This window comes from Phalangium opilio, unplaced genomic scaffold (genome assembly GCF_054372755.1).
Source record: "Phalangium opilio isolate 3A_F unplaced genomic scaffold, DU_Popi_V2 ptg000048l_1, whole genome shotgun sequence".
Taxonomy (NCBI): Eukaryota; Metazoa; Arthropoda; class Arachnida; order Opiliones; family Phalangiidae; genus Phalangium; species Phalangium opilio.
Window position 1 is genome coordinate 4742104 of NW_028324170.1, and position 21823 is coordinate 4763926.

General features: G+C 28.1%; 1 protein-coding gene across 2 annotated transcripts in view; it reads right to left on the reverse strand.

The window, feature by feature from the left end:
• LOC149673868 (uncharacterized) overlaps nucleotides 1-21823 on the reverse strand; it is a 41090-nt gene that overhangs the window by 16394 nt on the left and 2873 nt on the right. For both annotated transcript variants that reach the window (XM_089839633.1, XM_089839634.1), the window contains exon 2: nucleotides 17796-18069. In XM_089839633.1, the coding sequence (XP_089695759.1) occupies nucleotides 17796-18069 (274 nt within the window). The remainder of the gene's footprint in view (nucleotides 1-17795; nucleotides 18070-21823) is intronic.

Below are 21823 nucleotides of genomic sequence, written 5' to 3' on the forward strand. Positions count from 1 at the left end.
GCGAGAAGGAATTATCGATTTTGCACGAGCCAAGTCTCGAGACACGAGAGCCACTGTTCAATCAGAAAGACGTAACGAAGGTAAAGCTTAAGAAGAAAGAATTACGATTTAGCATATTGCAGCCTTTATTTCTATTCCACGAATAAAAGCGAACAAAAAGATGCCTCGGTCGGTAGTAGTAGTAGGGGTCCTAAAATAATCTATATTTCCTTCTAAATATTTTGTTTAAAAAATACCGCCCGTTACAAGCGAATAATATTACCACCGTAGTAACTACGCCAATATTTATCGAGCGATTTTAAACGAATTTAACCTAATTCAATTATCGCAAAGACTCGAAATTAAATATAGAACGCGCTTATAAACTAATATACCTCATTAACATTAGGTAATTAAATATGAAAACGCATATATTCCGAAGTTAATTAATTAAATAAAATTTCAAACTAATTTATTAATAAGCTCCTAGAGATATTTAAATATAATTAAAACATTTCAATTATTAATTATAAGGTCCCAATTAAACATGAAATCGGAACAAATATATTAATAAATAAATTAATTAATTAATATTAAAAATAATCGGAGATATTTAATTATAATTAAAACATTTCAATTATTAATTATAAGGTCCCAATTAAACATGAAATCGGAACAAATATAATTAATAAATAAATAAATTAATATTAAAAATAATCTGATTAAATTAATAATTAATTTTCCAAACTATAGACGTCGCTAGTTGTTATTTAAAAATGTAGGAGATTTTTGATAAAAACAGTTAGGAGACTTTTTTGTTCGCCTGACTCTAAGCTTAAATGGAAATCCAGTACTTAGTTGGGGGGTAACAGGGGTTTTGCAAAATTGCTTGCTATGGGGCCTAAAAAGAGGGGATGAGAATTTTAAAGAGATATTTTAGGAACTCTCTCTCTCTCTCTTTCTCTCTCGGTCTAAGGCTAAGCTCGTTGAATGAATGAAGAACTTAACTTTATCAAATATAAATGACCCCCCAAGAAATATTTTAAATTCGCGGCGAAATCTTTTCAATTTGAAAAAAAAAAAAAATAATAAACAACAAAAGAAATATATTTTACCCTTTAAAAATTAAAATTATCTATTCATTCTTTCACAATAAATTAAAGATACTTTAAAAAATAAATTTTCCTTTATCTAAAAATAATTATTTTAAACGATGACTGTTATTTGAATAAAATGTAAAGGTGTTTTTTTTTTTTGTTTACTACTTAAATATTACGCTATATAATCGCGGCAAATATTATATTTTCCATGTAGTCATACTATATAACACCTGTGATATTATTTTGCGAATTGTTTCAGCGTTTCATGATTAAAAATGTACACGATTTCAAGAGCGTACCAAAATTGTACAACTATCCTGACACTTAAATACAAAAAGATTGTGTATTTAAATTTAATCAATTTAAATACCCCAATTTATTTAATTAATTATACTAAATAGGGTATATCAAACAAAGTACGTCTTAAGAAGTTTATTTAATTTTTATTTTGCGTTAATTTCTCCATTCGTAATTTTTTTTTACCTTATAATTGAAGTCAAGGGCAAAAAAAATTTTCTTTATCGATAAAATTTTTATAAAACCTGTTTAATCGCGTGAATTCCCGCCACACGGCTATATCCCTAAAGTAATTTTTAATAAAATCGTCATTAAATACCAATTTAATCCAATTTTTAAACAAATAGGGGTTTAAATTAAAGCCCGTGAACGTCTCTATCATATTTACGAATTTTATAAAAAATTCTATGTATAATTATTAATTTAAATTAAATTTTAAGCATTAAATAAAAGAAAAACACAACGGGCAATATTTATTTTATGAACGGTCCCCATTTATAAAGTAACTCCCCTATTTATTGCACGAGCTCACGAGTACAACGTCATCTCACCTCCCACCTCCCCCATTCCCTTAGTATAAAGTCTACTTTTTTTTTAATAAAATGTAATTACGAATAGCCGACCTAGGAAAACGGGGGAACGGTCATAAAGTGTCAAAAGCACGTATGACTTAGAATTAAAGTCCATTTAAGATACGTGCTTATGGTAAAAGGCGGGAAAAGGTGGCGGGAAAGTGGGAGGAGGGTAAGAATTTCCCTTTAACAATAGGCACACACAGCAATAACGTCTATAGCGCGCCCTTTTAATGCATAATGTATGAGTAAGAACCCGAGTTTTCGCTAAAACGGGCAAAGGGAAAAAAGGGGGTTTATATAGCAACCAATAGGGTAACAGGAAATACCACGATTCTCCAATATAATTCATTCTTTCAGGATTGTTTTTTCTCTCTTTTTCATTTCATTTCATTTAAGGTTTTTTCAATTTAGTATCGCGCATATTTCCTAAAATAATTTAAAAGTAATAAGCTACATTAAAAATAATAACAACCATTGTCCTGGCAATTCTGTCTAACAATTAACGAGACAACATCATTAAGTGCTAGAAATTCTCATCAATAACACGGTAAAATAATAAGAGAACTACCGCCTTCCTAGAAATTCTTGAAATAAGACAAAAATATACTGTAATGCTAGCAATTCTAACAAACAATATTTCATTTAATAAAAAATTATTGTAAAATATAAGCTAACTACCGCCTTCCTAGAAATTCTAGAAATAGAGACTAAAATTATTGTAAAATACACCGTAATCCTAACAACTCTAACAAACAATATTTCATTTAATAGAAAAATTAATTGTAAAATATAAGCTAAATACCGCCTTCCTATAAATTCTAGAAATAAGACTAAAACTATTATGAAATATACCGTAATCCTAACAATTCTAACAAGCAATACTTCATTTAATAGAAAAATTATTGTTAATATAAGCTAGCTACCGCCTTCCTAGAAATTCTAAAAATGAGACAAATTATTAGGAAATATACCGAAATCCTAGCAATTCTAACAAACAATATTTCATTTAATAGAAAATCATTGTAAAATATAAGCTAACTACCGCCTTCCTAGAAATTTTAGAAATAAGACAAATTATTATTAAATATACCGAAATCCTAGCAATTCTAACAAACAATATTTCATTTAATAGAAAATCATTGTAAAATATAAGCTAACTACCGCCTTCCTAGAAATTCTAGAAATAAGACAAATTATTATGAAATATACCGAAATCCTAGCAATTCTAACAAACAATATTTCATTTAATAGAAAAATTATTGTAAAATTTAAGGTAGCTACCACCTTCCTAGAAATTCTAGAAATAAGACAAATTATCGCAAATTATTGTAAAATACACCGTAATCCTAACAATTCTAACAAACAATATTTCATTTAATAGAAAAACTATTGTAAAATATAAGCTAACTACCGCCTTCTTAGAAATTCTAGAAAATATACCGCAATCTTAGCAATTCTAACAATTCTATAGATTTAAATTAAAAAAAAAATATATTGTAAAATATAAATATATAGGTAATAAATTGTTAATATTTTAAAAACCAGGAAAATAATTACAAAAATCTTAAAAACTGTACCATCAACTTATCAATTGTTACTAACCAATATATTTAAACATAGGTTAACCTTTAAGTCTGTATATATTGTATATATGCATATAAATTTTCGAGGGCATTGCTTGGAATCAAAAGACGGTTGGGCCCGCTCCGCTTTGGTTTACAAAACGGGGGTCCACAGACCAGAGGAGGAGAAGAGAGGTTTTATTTTATTTTTTTTTTATAACTTGTCAAAAAGGTTGTGTACGAAAGAATAGAGGTTTCGAGAGAGAGCGAGAGAGGGAAGACCCCCTAAAAGTGAAAGCTGATTTTTAAACCTGTTTTTTCCCTAAAAGAAGAAGAAAAGAAAAAGATTCGGTTCCTTTTATTTTGCCAAGCCCAAGAAAAGATAGAGGGCAAAATATAAGAGAGAGAGAGAGAGAAAAAAAAAAAAATAAAAGAAAAATTGCCTTTCTTGAAATTTTTAAAAAAAAAAAAAAAAAGGTTCACGCAGCTGATATAAGCCCATTTACCCGAAAAGATCATGCTTTAGTAAATATAGGTCGTTAGAACAATTATCTTTGTTAACTTCATCCGAGTGTTTAAAAATCAATAAAACTAACCAAGCTAGGCCTATTTACTAAGGTTGTTAATTTTAAATTAAATTACGTTATCAAATTAATAGTTTTTTTGGCTATGTTTCCAATTTTAAATACGAAATATTTATATTTTTTTCTTGTAGGAGTTTTTTTAATTGGGAATAACTTTCTTCCTAATTAACTTAAATAAAATTTAAAGATACATCCAAAAATTAGATATTCCATAGAATAATCGTGCAAATTTTCATAAACCTCCGATAATTAATAACATAGCTATAATAAATTCAAAAATAAAAATTATAATTATAATCAAATCAAATCAAGCTTTATTATAATATATCCAAAAAATCTAAATTGGCTATATAAGTTTCGTCCTGATATACTTGGATAAATTTCGAAAATATCTCTACAAACTAGATATTCCATAGAGTAATCGCACCAAATTTCATAATCCTCCGATAATAAATAACATAGCTATAATAAATTCAAAAATAAAAATTATAATATATCCAAAAAATCTAAATTGGCTATATAAGTTTCGTCCTGATATACTTGGATAAATTTCTAAAATATCTACAGAAACTAGATATTCCATAGAGTAATCGCACCAAATTTCATAATCCTCGGATAATAAATAACATAGCTATAATAAATTCAAAAAAAATTCAAAAATTATAATACATCCAAAAAAATCTAAATTGGCTAATAAGTTTCATCCTGATATACTTGGATAAATTTTGCAAATATCTCCAGAAACTAGATATTCCTTAGCGTAATCGCACCAAATTTCATAATCCTCGGACAATAAATAACCCAGCTATCATCACTTCAAATATAAATAACAATCTACCACTCTTCCAATTAAAAAAGAAAAATTATATCGCACCCAAATCTAAAATTAGGTAGGTCTATAAAACCATGAATTTATTCCCCCTTGAAAATACCCACCCGCATAAACTAGATATTCCATAGAGTAATCGCTCCAAGTATCATAAATATAACCGCCAAAAAATAATAAAACTACACTCGATTAAAAAATAATTGCGGAAGAAGTATTATTTTACACCCACGTTCGTAATTAATATGAAACAAAATTACTAAGTAATATATAAAATAAAAAAAACCTACGTATTTCATCTTAAAACGTTAAAACTCTCGAATTACATCATCATAATCATCATCACAAGTTATTCACAACCGGAAATGTAATTTTTTTTTCATATTGAAATATATCGCGATTACAGAGAACCTAATCCTTTAATAATAAATAAAAAAAAACAATGCTTTTGGTTTTATTTTACCAAAACCTTCTTGCTTACCCCCTTCTCTTCATCCCGCCCCCGCTTCCCGTTAACCGAAATTTATAATTTATACAGTACATTGTTAACGCCATAAAAAAATTAAAGAGGCCCTCGAGCTAAACGTGACCTCGAAAGACGAAACCATACCATACCCGAAAAAAAAAATTCAGCTGGTATTAGAAAATTTTTGAATATTTAAAAGGCGTTGTCAAATAAATATTAAAAACCTTTAGAACTTTTAGAAAAGTTAAATTTTAATCTATATTCATTTCATATACGTGAAAACCCACGAGTCAACAACTCTAGTCCGACCAAGGCTTATCGTTATCAGTTTAAATTTTAGCGAGATGCGAGACGTTTGCTTCATTCAAAATTAAAATTCAATTTACTCAAAACTAAGGGACTGTCCGTAAAGAAACGAAGAATTTAAGAAGAAAAAAATTAAAAATCAATTAGGCTTAGGTTAAAAATTAAAATTTTGTTTATCGTGTAATAAATCAAGCGGGGAAAATTCCACTTTACCGCTATCCATAAACATCAGGGACCGTTCATAAAATAATAATATAAACATTAGAAATTAAATTCAATTCAATTAAAATTAAATTAATTTAGATTTATCAGACATAAATAAGGCGGGAAATTTTTCACTTTCACGCCTTCGTAACTACACAGAGATTTAATTTTATATAAGAAACAATAGTTAATAAATTAAATTACTATTTGAAAATTACATATTATCAAGGCAAACCATGCGGTTAAATTTCCCTTAGAGTGGTGGGGACCGTCCATAAAGGAGCGAAATATGGGGGTTATATCCCCAATCCACTGTTCATGCTTTGCAGCAATTTATCTACAGAAGCTAAATTGCAAAGGGCCTTATATCTTACATTTCCACGTGCAAAAGGATAGGGAGGGGGGAAGAGAGGGATTGGGAGGAAAACAGGGGTTGGAAATTGAAGGGGGGCACAAACCCCACGACCCCCTTGTCCTAGATCAATAAAACCCCCATGATAAAACTAAGATATAGGGGCGAGATTCGGGGCTTCTCTCTCTCTCTTCTCTAGAACTGGGATTCAAAGGTGAATAATATTGACACGCTTTGACCAGGAATAAGTCTTAAGACCATCTTGATCTTTGGGGGTCCATAACCCCTTTAAATGGGGGGTATTTTAACAATTTTAGGAATGGAGGGTAGAAATTAGGGGAGAGGAACGTTTGTCAAGTGTTATGTTGTATTAAATAATTAACGGAATATAATTTAGTAGAAATGTCGATTTTGGAGTTTGAACCCTTATTATTATATTATCTTATTTAGAGATAAAATATTTATCTCTAAGAGGAAATTTCGGAATGTATTGGTTTTTAAGTGGTCTTTTAATACAATTAAATTATTTTTGTACCCATACACTAATAAGTAAATAAATAAATAAATAAATAAATAAATAAATATTTAATTAAAATTCTTTTAAATCTAACTTGCTTTCAATTATTTTTGAATAAATCAGTTTTAATTTATTAAATATTTTAAATAATATTAAAAATAACCTAAAACTAACTATGTGATAATTTTAAATTGATGTCGTATTTTGCAATAATCAATATTAACCAAAAATATCTCATTAATTTTTAATTTAATGTTAAAATTAATAGATATATAATTAAATATAATAAAGAATAATAAAAAAAACGAACTGTACTATAATCTAATAGATATAATAATTAATACTAATTAATGATAATAATAATATCTAATTAACATAAATAGACAGATTAAGAAAATTAAACTAATTCTTGAAATTAAATCATTACCTTCCTACGTAACTAGTTATTTCCTCTAGATGTCGTCTGAATATCGTTAATAAAAAGAATAGAAAAAAAAGCTATAAATGGGGCATCTTGTTCATTGGCGGAATTCTCTCCGGCTCCGAAGCCATTAGTTTGAACGAAAGGAGCGAGCATAAGATAAAACTAAAAATAGGTTTTTCTCTTTGCAGATTTCAGTGAATTAGTAAACAAAAGGCCCTAACCCATTGGAAGGCGTGTCCCCCCCCCTACTCAATGCAAAATATTAATATTGTACTGTTTAACTCTGATACAAAACTGTCGTTAAGCCTAGTTCTCGTCTTGAGCGAAGTTTGACACGATATATTATTGAAATAAAATGGTTTAACCATGAATTTATACGCTCTGATTCATTTGCCCGCGTTATTGTAATGTATATATATAAACACACAGAGAGACATTATTGCGTGGTTTTTTTAATGGCATAATGTAATTATTATTTATAATTAAATAATTTTGGGTGTAATTTTTATAATATTTCATTATGCAATAGAGTCATTAAACTTTTGTTACAGTCTGATATTTTTAGTATTAATTATTTTCTAGTTTAAATTAGTTTAAATATAGTTTAAATTATATGCGTATAATAACTTATATTATCCATCAAATAAAACCCAATTCAGTTCAGTTCCATCATAATTACGAATACTTTAGTGAAAATTAGAAAATTTGCGATTTTTGTAGAATCTACATTTTTCATTATAATTAAAAATGATTTCCTAAATATATTAATTTATTAATTAATTAATTAACATAAATGCCTACATTAACTAACTAATTAAATTAAATCATATAAATAATTAAATACATCCCAGTTCAATTCAAATCATAATTCGGTTAACGTATAGGTTATTGGTGAAGATATTTATTAGTTCATCTGGTTTCTTCTTTCAAATGGTGTAGAGATAAACAAATAATTGTTAGAGCGAGTTTATCGAAATTTTATGACAAGTTCAATTCAATTCAATTCAGTTCAGTTCTATTATAATAATTGTCTCCTTAAAAGGCCGCGTCTAATCTCTATCCCTGTTTGTGCAAAAAAAAAAGAAAAGAACCCCCATTAGATATTAAGGGGGTATCTATTTTCTTAATAAAGATTGATACGTAACTCATCCCCTTCGAAGCGACGTCTCTCTTTCTCTCTCTCTCTCTCTTTTCTCATCCTCGTGATTTTCAGAGAGTGTCGCTCGCGCTCTATATAAGTACGTAACTATGTATATACTGTATATATGGCTCGTGCATTCTCGTAAATGTGCACAGTTATTGTATATATTGGATAAGCTTAAATCGTACCCCTATTAATGGAAAAATGGACCTATCCCATTTTGCTGCCGCTGCTGCCATACCATCCAGCTTTTGGTAACCTTGGAAACGCCATTTGCAGCAAGCCCTATGGTGGTACTTGCTACTCACACTGTACTATTTTCTCTTGTAAACAGTAATACACCCTCCCCCCCTTCTTAAACACATTTGGTAATTTTTTTCCAGCTAGCTTTGAATATCTTACACTTTTAAACAGCTGATGGAAAAAAAAATATATATTCCAATTTTTTATATTATAATAATAAATAATATGGGGTGGTATGAATTAATTCATTAGCGTATGACGTCATTAATTCAAATACACGATTAATTAATATTAATGTAAGGCGTGAACAATATTTTACATTTCTCTATTTAATTTTACGTAGACTTTAATACTCTTAAAATAAGAGTTTAATTAAATTCACCCTTGAAATTAGAAAATAGTCGTGGTTATTATTTAATATTAATGAGATATGATAATTAAAATATAAATTATTCTCTTCTTTCTTACACTTTAATTAATTTAGTATCGTAAATTAAATCAATTTAAACGTGAATAAATAATTTCAAAATGTAATTAATATATTCATGGGTGAAATTTATAAATTCAATTTATATTTAAAAAAAATTAAAGTCCACGTGTAATATTTATATTTACTTATTAATAATCCGTAGTTAATATTCAATATTAATTAAAATCTCTTTAAAAATCTTCCAATAATATTAATATTAACGGTCGCGAATCTTTTAAATAATAATATTAATATATAAAAATTAAATAAATTCATTTCACCCATGAAAAGTCAACAAAAAAAATTTCAAAAAAGAGAATTAGCAATTTAAACGCTTATCCGAGTTATTCCATTCAACGGCACTCTCTCTCTCACTCACTCACTCACTCACTCCCAAAGAGAGAATTCTAGAATATTTCGAGTGTTAAAATAGCTCTCTAGCCAGACCTCTCCTATCTTTTAAAACCTCCCCAACGAACAATATTTATCCCCAATCCGAATAAAACCAAAATAGAATTTCCATTTCGGTAAAAAAACAGAAAACCCAAGGAAAGTATTTCACAAACTTAATCTAAAACCGTAACACCAAATTCTTCTTCTTCTTCTTCAAAAAAAATTGTCAATATTATATTGATTTCCATATAATTAAGGCCCATATTAATTCTGAATTAAAATTGCGAGATAAAATAAACGTTCTACGGGAGGAGGGAGAAATACAAGTTAAAGTTGTTTTCGTATTCTTATCACGATAAAATATAGGCCTTAAAGATAAAAGATAAAATTTATTACCAAGATAAAACCTAAAATATAAGAACAAATAAAATCAAATTTTCAATAGAAAAAATTACAAATATTTGTTTGCAAACCTTGTTTATTCTTTAATTATTACCAAATTTGCTAATTAAACAATTTAATATTTAAATTATCCTTAATTATTTTCATTAATAATGAAAGATAATTAAAAAAACCTTAATTAAAATAATTATTTTAGAAATAACAAATAAACAACTCGTATTTCGTCAAGAAAAACAAAATAATGCATATATATTTCCCCAAATTTCATTAACTTAATATTATTATTATTAAATTATTCTGTCCTCTTTTTAAAGAACTTTCCGTTACTACGCCCGTTTGTGAAGGGGGGAAGCGAAAAATAATTTAAAAGCAAGCCCCCCCCCCATAGCTACAATTTCCATCAACAAATCAGAGAATCATATAATCTAACCTTTCTCCGTGATATTGAGCTTCAAATAGACTTACATTTCAACTGAACTCTAGATTAAGTTAAGCCCAAAATCCTATAGAAACCTAGAGCCACACGTGGTATAATCTTAGATTGAATTTTATATAAATAAATACAGTAATAACACTGGATTAAATACCACCAAACCGCAAACTTGCGCGAGGGACAAATTCACTCTCTAAAAGATCTCGCGCTCAATTTAGAACTAAAACTAACATTTACCGCCTTTGCACGTGCTCTAAACTAAACGTGAATTATCTAATATAAATATATCGCAATTTTCAACGTAACTTTATAGCGAATTTAAACCGCATTCTTTACTTTAACCATTGCAGAGAAACATCAAGATAAATTTGCAGTACTCTTAATAGAAATCGTGCCTTTAAACCCACTGCACACTTAAGTTGAAACCAAGTTTAAGTTCGATTGATTTACACAGGAGTTTCTTGCCCATATCCTAAGAAATAAAATTTCTTCCGAGGGGAGAGACACTTAATTTCGATGATAAAATATATTTCAAATATTTATAAATTTCTAATTCTATGAATAATAATAATTTGTAAAATCTCAAATATTTTTGTCGTGCTATCCCCTATCCCACCCAATCTGAGATGATATTTCAATGAACTGTTCGACCCCTTCTTTTTTGAGAGATAGAGAGAGAGAGTAGGGGGTAGAGGACCATTACTGAGCTTTGAAAAATAATATCGTCAATTTTGGCAAAAAAGCAATTTGATTTACTTTCAAAGGATTTTTTTATATATAAATATAAGTTCCAATTTTTATGGGGGGAACATTTCTTCAAAGTAAACAAAATTTATATTTCGACGTTTAATGAACCTTGTTTTTTTCATTAAGGGGAGAGTTAAAATTTTTAATTAGCTAATTAAGGAAATTACGTAATAAAAATTTTAACGATTAATAAAAACCAGACGAAATATTTATATATTTTTTTATTTGGGGTTGTAGAATTTTTAAACACCAATCAGAACCATGTTTTTTTTTTTTATTAAAAAATTAATTTATGCGAGAGCTAAAAAAAATTAAATACTTAATTATTTTTAAAATGATTTGAGACTCCGGACGCGCGCGGAATTTTTTAAAAAAATTCAAAATTCAAAAAGCAAAGGCTTAACGAAAAATTAATGTATTTAAAAATCACGTGACATCTCTAAATAATTGTTAAAGAGCACCAAATCTAAAACTAAAAACAAAAATCATTTTGAAATTAAATTAAATTAAAATAATTATTTGTTTCATACGACCTTTAAACAAATACAGAGGTACACCCTAATTTGCATATTAAATTAATACACAATATATTTTTTCCTTTTTTTTTGCTTTAATTTTAAAACTATTTCCTGTTTAGGGACCTAGAAAGAATTATCTCTTTATTTTATATATAAATAATATAACTTCCTCGTTTTAAAATCTAATTTATCAAAATTAAAATTAACGAAAAATACGTCGCGTTAAATTATTCAATAAATAAATAAATAAATTTAAGCTTCGTAGAAAAGCGAAGCAATCATAACGCTAGACTAACAAAACATCTACTCTTTGATATGACGTCACGCAATTACATTGCAAAATAAGGCAATATAATCAACATTATTTCTAATCTCAAAATATATATTTTTAAAAAAAGTCTAGAATAAAAAAGTATAGATAATATTCTTATCTTTACGAATTATTTCCGCTAATTTCGTTTAAAAAGTTTTTGCGCAATAAATTGTAAACCGATTATATACGGAATTATTATAAGCCTAACAATAACACCTTGGGAAAATTAATTTAATTGAATTAAATTTGATTTGATTTAAAGGACAACTGAAATAATTTTCTTCAATAAATTTTTTCCTCGTATTTTAAATTGATTATAGTTAACGCCTAAAGACACAAAGAAGTCAAATTTTAATAACCTATATTACCAAGAAGCGATATCTAGTTTACTAGGGAGAAGGTGTAAGATGCCTAAGTATACGCGCGCCATAGTCCCAGTCCCCCTTTCAAAATACAAGGGGGGGGGGGACGTAAAAGGAGGCCGGAAAATTATTTCGCCTCTCCTCAGTCGGAAAATATGACTGTAATTTTCGTCATTAGCGTCGCGCTGACGTGAGTTTTCAAGAACCAATGAGATGCTGCTTGTAATTTAGAGGTGGCGGGGATTAACTCCGGATCTACGCTACGTTTGGGCTGGAGATAAAGCTGGAAATGTGGCGAATTTCTCCACCTTCTCCCTAGTAAACTAGATATTGCTTCTTGATATTACGTAATCACCACGTTGCTAAGGCGCGTAAACCAATTAAAGAATGAAAATTTTTCTTCCTCCTATCGTTTTAAATCTTTACGTAAGGCCCCTTTGGCGGACTGGTGGTTATAATTCATTCAACGCAATAAGGAAAAATGAACGGTCCCCGTAATTATTAAATACCTCTTGTTAATCTAATGTTATACTGGGGAAAAAGGGCGGGAAAACAGTCATTAAAAGTAGGGGAGAATCTCTAAAACTACGTCACGCGTTTAAGTACTTACTGTATACGAATACAAGTTGATTATAGACTTAGTATATTTTTAAATTTGGCCTTGGAATTTTATGGAATTGTATTTCGTTAACAGGAGGGGAAAAATTTTGTTTCTGAAACAAAAATTGAGCAATCAAAAACTCGACGGTAATATTTTCTCTTTAAATTTCAGGGTTAATAATTTCCCTTTACGCTGATTGGTTGAAAATAAACGAAATACTGTATAAAGTAGATGACTAAAACCATCCATTATAAATGGCAATTTATAAATATAAAAAAGAAAATCAAGCCAATTAACGACTTAGTTGGTGTACTGGTGTCAAAGTAGAGGTAATAACAGTATTTATAGTTAAGTTTTAGTATAACTTATCTAACCGAATAAAATATCATTTTTAAAGATGTCCGCGGATTTAAATAATTCAGAGTTACCTAAATATTTCCATATTCAAATTTAAAATTGTTTATTTATTTATTTACCCGGCTGGTTTTCCCCTACCTATTTACTTTATTTAATATTCCACGTTTTTTTAAACCAAACCAAATTTGCCAATGTAAACAGTCTATATTTAAGTATAGATTATTTGTTATTAACGAACGAGTCATCTCTTAATTTGGAAATTACATTTCAAAACAAATATTTATAAGCTGCGAGCAGGGATAGATTTAATTTTAGAAGTAGGAATGGAAAACGGTTAGTATTTACTTCAGTTATTCCGACTCATAGCCGAGTATAGAGCCCCCTCCCTTCAACACGTAACGAAAAGTTTAAATTATCTTATTGGCTGCTCACTTTAACTACGTTTTGATGACGTTGCTGACGGGGATGGCGAAAAATACGTAATTCATTTTTACTTCTGTCACTATGACCCGCCTCTTCTTTCATACCCCTCCGTCCCTTGGAAGGGGGTCCGGGACTTTGACGCGCGCCCAGATATTACTCTGTTCTCCATTCCTACTTCCAAAATTAAATCTATCCCTGCTGCAACAAATCAACATTGGAATTTTCTTAAACCCAAGAAATATTGAATCTAATACAATCAAATTCCCTGACCCTTTCAAGGTCCGTCATATTTAAATCTCCTGGCTTTTCCATATTTTCCCAGACTCTCAATTTTTACTGTATTCTGTTAATACTTTTAAATAAATAAATAAATAAATAAATAAATAAATAAATAAATAAATAAATAAATAAATAAATAAATATCATTCAATGTAATTTATTCCGAAATAGCCCAAAACGCAGCGAGTCTAGGGAGCCTTAAAAGAGAAATCATTTCATAGGAAATTAAACAAAGTGTCACTAACATTTTTTCGTGTAAAGACTTTTCGTTCACCTCTCGAATTCTTTCCTATTCGACATATATCTGTCTCTTGGAGCTTCTAACCCCCCCCCCCACCATGCAATGTTACGTGGAGTTTCGAAATCGATAAATCTATTTCCAGCCCCGTTTTTCCATTGGGCTTCCCATGGGGGTAGCGCCCCCCCCCTATCCCCCTAGATGTAAGAACACCAATATTACTAAAGTATACATAGTACTTCAAAATAATCATAATATATAAACTTATATATTATTAATTTCGTATATAAGTTAGTGCTATCATCAAAATAGATAAATTCTAAATGGTACCTATTTTCGAGCCCCAGTAACTAAATATGAAAGATTAAATTGATTCTGAACATAGTCTGATACTAAATATAGTTATAATGTTAAATTTACCTCTAATTTAAACTAATTATATTTAATCTAATGTCAAATTTACCTCTAATTTAAACTAATTATATTTAATCTAATGTCAAATTTACCTCTAATTTAAACTAATTATATTTAATCTAATGTCAAATTTACCTCTAATTTAAACTAATTATATTTAATCTAATGTCAAATTTACCTCTAATTTAAACTAATTATATTTAATCTAATGTCAAATTTACCTCTAATTTAAACTAATTATATTTAATCTAATGTCAAATTTACCTCTAATTTAAACTAATATTTAATCTAATGTTAAATTTACCTCTAATTTAAACTAATTATATTTAATCTAATGTTAAATTTACCTCTAATTTAAACTAATTATATTTAATCTAATGTTAAATTTACCTCTAATTTAAACTAATTATATTTAATCTAATGTTAAATTTACCTCTAATTTAAACTAATTATATTTAATCTAATGTTAAATTTACCTCTAATTTAAACTAATTATATTTAATCTAATGTTAAATTTACCTCTAATTTAAACTAATTATATTTAATCTAATGTTAAATTTACCTCTAATTTAAACTAATTATATTTAATCTAATGTTAAATTTACCTCTAATTTAAACTAATTATATTTAATCTAATGTTAAATTTACCTCTAATTTAAACTAATTATATTTAATCTAATGTTAAATTTACCTCTAATTTAAACTAATTATATTTAATCTAATGTTAAATTTACCTCTAATTTAAACTAATTATATTTAATCCAATGTATTTAAATTTTTATTTTAATGCTAAAACACGTTTAAACTCAAAATAGAAGTTAAAAAATACTAGCATAGCATCCAAATTAAAATAAATAAATTAGTTCATACACCCAAATACCAAAAAAAAAAAATAATAATAAAAAATAAATTATTCAAAACCATTATTTAAATACATAAGATTAAATTTATTCTACGGTTTTTCCCAAACGGGAATTAGTAAATTCGCCCACGTTTCAAATTCGAATAAATTAAAACAAAAAAATAATAATATTATAATAAAATATTCAAATTTAATTTATTTTTTAACTCGTCATAAAATAATATATTAAAGAGGATTATATCATGGAAAAAAGCCGATCAATTTGTAACCTTATATTTCTTACTACATTTCCTTAATAAAAAAGGAAAAAGAAAATGTAAGGTATTTTATCCGGAGAAACGGTTGGTTGGTTGCTAAGGCAACAGGAACAGAAAAGATTTCCTAGAATATTCCTCAACCAAGAATAAAAAAATTCTCGTCTAATATTTGGCAAGTTTACGCTAGGCTTCCAGAGAAAATTATTTGATAAATTTCCGACGAATTCAATTACAATTTAAAGAGAATTTAATTAATTGACTTTCTATTCAAAGGATTTTATTCAAGGAAAAAAAATTATTCAAGTACCGTACCAACCTCTGACATTAATTAAAATCCTAATTAAATACCGCGTTTAACAAACACTAAATAAACTTAATTAAATACCCCCTTTCCGTCGAATAAAACATTTTAGATTTTAATCTAAAACGAAATGAATGTAAAAGTTTTCAGTGTGGCTTCAAATCTAACGATAATTGATTTAAAAATAATATATTTTTTTTTGGTTATAAAAATAAAATGGGTGGGGGGATAGGATAATTTCTAAAGACCCCCCCCCTCATCGTGGGTTGCTATGACTACGAAATTTTCATTTCCTAGACCTGTTTGAATAAAGAGAGATATTGATCACAAATTCTTAGGAGGATTAATAGGTTAAAATAAAGTAAGGGGGGAGGGGGGGGGCTGAAGGCGAACAAAAAAAGGGTGGCGGATTTACCTCCAAAGTAATGGGGTTTCCAACAAAAATAGATATATTTCTCTATTTATTTTTTATTCAAGGTTCGTACAATTTTGGTTAAAATAAATTACACCCCCCCCCCTCCTATCCACCAATAATCAATACGATGGAGTAACAACAACGGGAGTGGTTTACAGAGTTTTCTTATGTAAAATTTATGAATAATTCAGGGATAATTATAAATTTTGGTAAAAATCATGGAAATTCAAGGAGAGATAAATATTTATAAATATTTATTTAAAATTCATGGAAATTTCAGGGATATTTATAAATATTTAAATATAATTCATGGTAATTTCAGGGATATTTATAAATATTTAGATCAAAGCCATAGAAATTTTAGGGATATTTATAAAGATTTCTTAAATGTTCATGAAATGTACGTAAACATTTGCGGGTTTTCCAGATTTGTACGATCCCCGCTCAAAAACCTTTTAAACTTTATCCCCCTCAGTGTTTTACATAAGAAGACAATGTAAAATTTGGCCTTTTAAAAGGTTTAAAATAAATTCAAATTATAGTCCATTTATTTCATATTATACCCCTTCAAACATTCCCCCCAGGGGAGTCAAATCTAAAGTACAGGCGCACTTAATAACAAACGAGATTGAGTCTATTCAAGTGCGCTTGATATTAAAATATAAAGTATATCGGATTTGTTTCGTTTCGTAATTTTCTAAAATATTCAATTCGCGGCATTTCTTTGAAAAAGAAAAAAACTTTAAAAGAAAAACGAAAGTAGTTTCATAGTTTGAACTTGAGCCAAAATTTCGGGGAATAAATAAAGTACGTGGTTTTTAAAGTGATACTAAAACTAAAATTGAAGTAACCTTCAATACTCCTTTAAAAATGTGTAATACTTTAATCCGAAATAATATACTGTAGAAGTTAATAAAAATAAACAAATATTCTAAGAAGTAAATAAATAAGATAGTGAGAATTGCTAAGCTAGCTGTGGAACCAATAACACTTAACTTATGCTGTACCGCAATGAATACATGGTATTTTTGGTAAGTCTGCCATAAAGGGGGATGTTCTTTGGGCGATTTTGCCGTCTGGGCCACTGTTTTCCAGTTATGATTTGTTTAAGTGTTTAAGGGATGACCCCTTAATTAAATTAGAAATCATTGTATTTCAGTGTCTTAATTAAATTTAGGGGGTCATCCGTAAAATACTGCATCCAATCTTAACTCGAAAACAGTGTCCCTTGTGGCAAACAAAATGGAGATAGAAGTTACATTTACGACCTAAAATCGTGCACCCAAAGAACATCTCCCCTTAATTTATGGATGCCGACTTATCAGAAACACCCTGTATATCATAAATAATAAACTGATTCAGTTAATTCATGGCAGCTTAAATGTAACCCTAGCAATTCTCACTCAATTAAAAAACGGAACAAACATGAACTCACCCATTAGCTTACGCGTTGAAACGTCTGTTTCTACATCATTCGATTTGGAAATTCCATTGTGATTAATTTCCGGATTATTTGTGACCTGCACGAGACCATTCGAGCCTTTATGACCTCCATTTTCAATTTTGGCGAGAGATTTGGACAATGGTAATTCAACTTCACGTTGAACGGGCGCTAATAAACCGTGTGTCCAATCTACTTGGTCAGTTATCCATTGACCCAACACTTCCAGACGTAAGTTGACCTTTTCGGAAGCGGCCAGAACTTCGTGCTAATTAGAAATAAATAAATAAATAAATAAATAAATAAAAATACAAAATCGGTAATAAATATCAAATCAAAATCACAGAAAAAAATTATTTTTCAAGTTTTAAAAACCAAAAATTTATTTAATTTAACTAAATTTAATCTTTTCCTTAAGCTAAAAATTATTAAATACATAATTGAATATTATAATAATAATATAATAATAATAATAATAATAATAATAATAATAATAATAAAAGGCTTTATTTGGATAACTCTTTCAGAGAATCTGATTTACAAAGAGGTCCATTAATTAAATTAAATTAGCAATAGTAGATTTTGAATAGATATTGAATAGATATTGAATAGATATTGAATAGATATTGAATAAAATAAATAATAAATAAATATACAAAATAGTTAATAAATATCAAATCAAAATCATAAAAATAAATTTTTGAAGTTATTGAAATTGAAATTTAACAATTTAAATTAACTAAATTTAATCTTTTCCTCGCGTTAAAAATTAATAAATACATAATTTCTTTCCCTGTTTAAATCTTATTTCCAAAAAATATAAAATTAAAAAGAAAAATTGTTAAATTATTTACGATTCCAACTTAAATTTTAACGACCTTGAACGAAGTTTCGCAAAGCATAGCATAAATTTCGTGAAAAAAATACCTAACTACAACTACAACTTAAGAGCTTAAGCCTATAATAAAAAACGAAAAAAAAACCTAAAAAGAAAAAAGCCAAGCCCCTATACACCTACGCTGAAATGCATAAATTAAAATAAATATATTACAGACCAAAAAAATTAGATAAAATTTTCTAAAATTAAATTCAAAGTAAAAATAATATAATTGAAATTTGTTATTTTTCGTCCTAAGAGTTCAGTTTAAATCGGTTCAACAGGCTAATAGAGGGCCTGATAGCACTTTACTGTACTGTACTGAGAGTCTATGAGAGGGGAACGACAATTCTCTAACATAAGCAACACATTTCAAATCAACCCAAAAAAAAAAATTAAATATAAATAACAAATTTGAAAACCATATTTTCGTGTATTTTCTTTAAAAGTAATAAATTTGATTTTATTTTCCGACGTTTCTCTTCTACATACACACACACACATTTAATCTCTCGTGACCTTATTAGAGTAAAACGCGCAAGGGAGGCTGGGAAATAGCTTGCGAAATATATACAAGGGAAGCAAAGCCAGGGGGGGGGGGGTAGGATGACGCCATTTCAATACGAAATCAATAGCGAACCCGCGATTTATCTTCGAACCCCCCAACGGTCTCTTCCCCCCTCTCTCACTCTCTTATGGGTTTTAGGCTTAGCTCTTAGTTGAGCTTGTTTATCGTTGTAACAATAGAAGTACTAACATTTTTTGTAATCATATGATTTTCCTTGTAAATTTGTGTTTACAAGGGGGAGGGGGGAAAGGAAAATAAAGGTAATTAAATACGTAAGCCAGTAATTAAACTGGTAATTTGGCTGGTTTTATATAACTATATCCTTAGGAGCAACCGTATTCACAAATAATGAGACATTAATTGTTAAAGCGGCCCTATTTAAAAAAAATAAATAAAATCAATTACAAAAGGCTTAAGGAATTTTAATTTATTCACAAATCATAATAATAATAATAATAATAATAATTCATTTTAATAATTCATCCAGGTTAATTAATTAATTGCAATATAAATGAATGCATGACCTAATAATTTTTCATTCTAATAATTGTTTACTACTTATATACACATATTTAAGATTTTTATTTTATAAGAAATTTGTTTGTATTAAATTCAATTTCAATGGTTTTCGTACGAGCCCTGTTTAAAACCGTTTTTAATTCATTTCAGCGCACCGTTGTTTTTAAAAATTGAGTTTAAAAAAAAAAAAAATCAATAAAAATGTGTCAGGATTTGAATGATGTACTAACGCAATCAACACGTCACTTTAAATTTAAGATTAAAGAGAAAATAAAATATAATCAGAAAATATTGCAATTTCGAGTCTGGCGAATTATTAGTTACCGATTGCATAAATTTATCATATTATATTTCACTGTAGTTTCATATAAACTTAATTTTTACAAATGAAAATTAAAATATTCATAATGATCCAATTAAAATATTAATTATGGGGCAGTTAATAAGGTGATTACTAATTAAAATAGTCATAAACTCAAATTGGGCATTATTTAAAATAAAAACTTAAAAAAAAAAATAAATGGCAAGTTTTAAATTATTTGCCCCAAGGTCGAGATAATTTGGAAATCTTTTAAACACAGTTTTAAGGATCGGAAGAAATATATTAACGCCCCTCCCAAATATTTCTCACGTTCAAATAAACTTAAAGGAAACTATTTTCTTTCTTACGCGATTTAATATTGATGTATTCATACGTCTAAGCTTCCCCCCTATTATCACGTAAAATTACACGGCATACCAAATCGGCCTAAACCGGTTTTTTCTATCTCATAGAAAAAACAAAAAAAATATTTGAAAGAACTCAATATTATTAAACCTCCCCATCAAAAATATATTTCAAGCAAATTAAATTTAAGAGATTTTTATTTTATATTTCTTTTTTCTTTTTATCAAAGCCTCTTTAAATATTTTTATATCCAAACCGGATATTACGTCACGGGAAATGACTTATGTAGATTGAGGGCTAAACTAAAATTTATTATTAAGTATAAAAATTTCCCGTTTTAAATAAATAGGAGGATGTTATTTTATTATTTTAATAAATTTACGTCGAAAATGATTTGATTGTGATTTTAATTAAATATAATTAAGGCGTTATATTATTTAGATATTAGGAATGAAGGGTTTATATATTAGATACGATTGTAAGCTACAAAATGAGACAAAATTCAACAAAATCGGTTCAGAAATAACAAAATTACCGAATTAATTCAATCCCAAAAGTACTTTGAAAGTAATTTGCCCGTTGTATTCGCTTTAGTCGCATCCCTTTATAAATTACGTCATACAAAATCCACCCCCTATAAAGCGCAGGTTATAAGCTACAAAACAAGCCCAAATTGGTCAAAATCGGTCCATAAATAATCGTTATATTTAAATTTCAAAATCTGTAATCTCAAAAAAATAAATGTCAACAATTTCAAAGGCCAATTCGTACACAAGCCTTTAAAGTAAGCCATACAAAACCCAACACAATTTAAAGGTCAGATTATACTCTAAAAAATAAGCCTAAATTCGTCAAAATCGGACGACAAATAACGGAAATAAACCAGGGAAATCATAAAAAGAAAAAGAAATGAAAATCCAATTTCCTCTTTGACATCGTGTTATTGTGTCACAATCCCTTTGAAATTACGTCATAGAATTCACGAGTCAAATTTATTTCCCCTTGAATCACGCAACGATATTAAAATTACCAACATATTCTAAAAACCCCCTGGAATAAAAATTACCATTTGTAATTTAGGCTTAGCGAAACAATAAAAGAAAAAAATGTATATATACGAAGGGGGGCGTTACTAAAGTTAAAAACTAAAAATTTATCAGCGCTAAAAATCTAAAACGAATATTGAGGGCATAGCCTTAATTTCTTTCTCTCTCTGACATATCACTAAAAACCCTTAGTATTGTTCCAAAATAAAAAAAAAAAACATTATTCAAGAAACCCTTTTAAAATAGTTCGTGTTCGTTGAATTAAAACTAATATTATCAAAGTAAGAATTAAATAAATTTAATTACATCGTTAGTGCTGTTTATAACTTCCTGTCTATTGCCTTC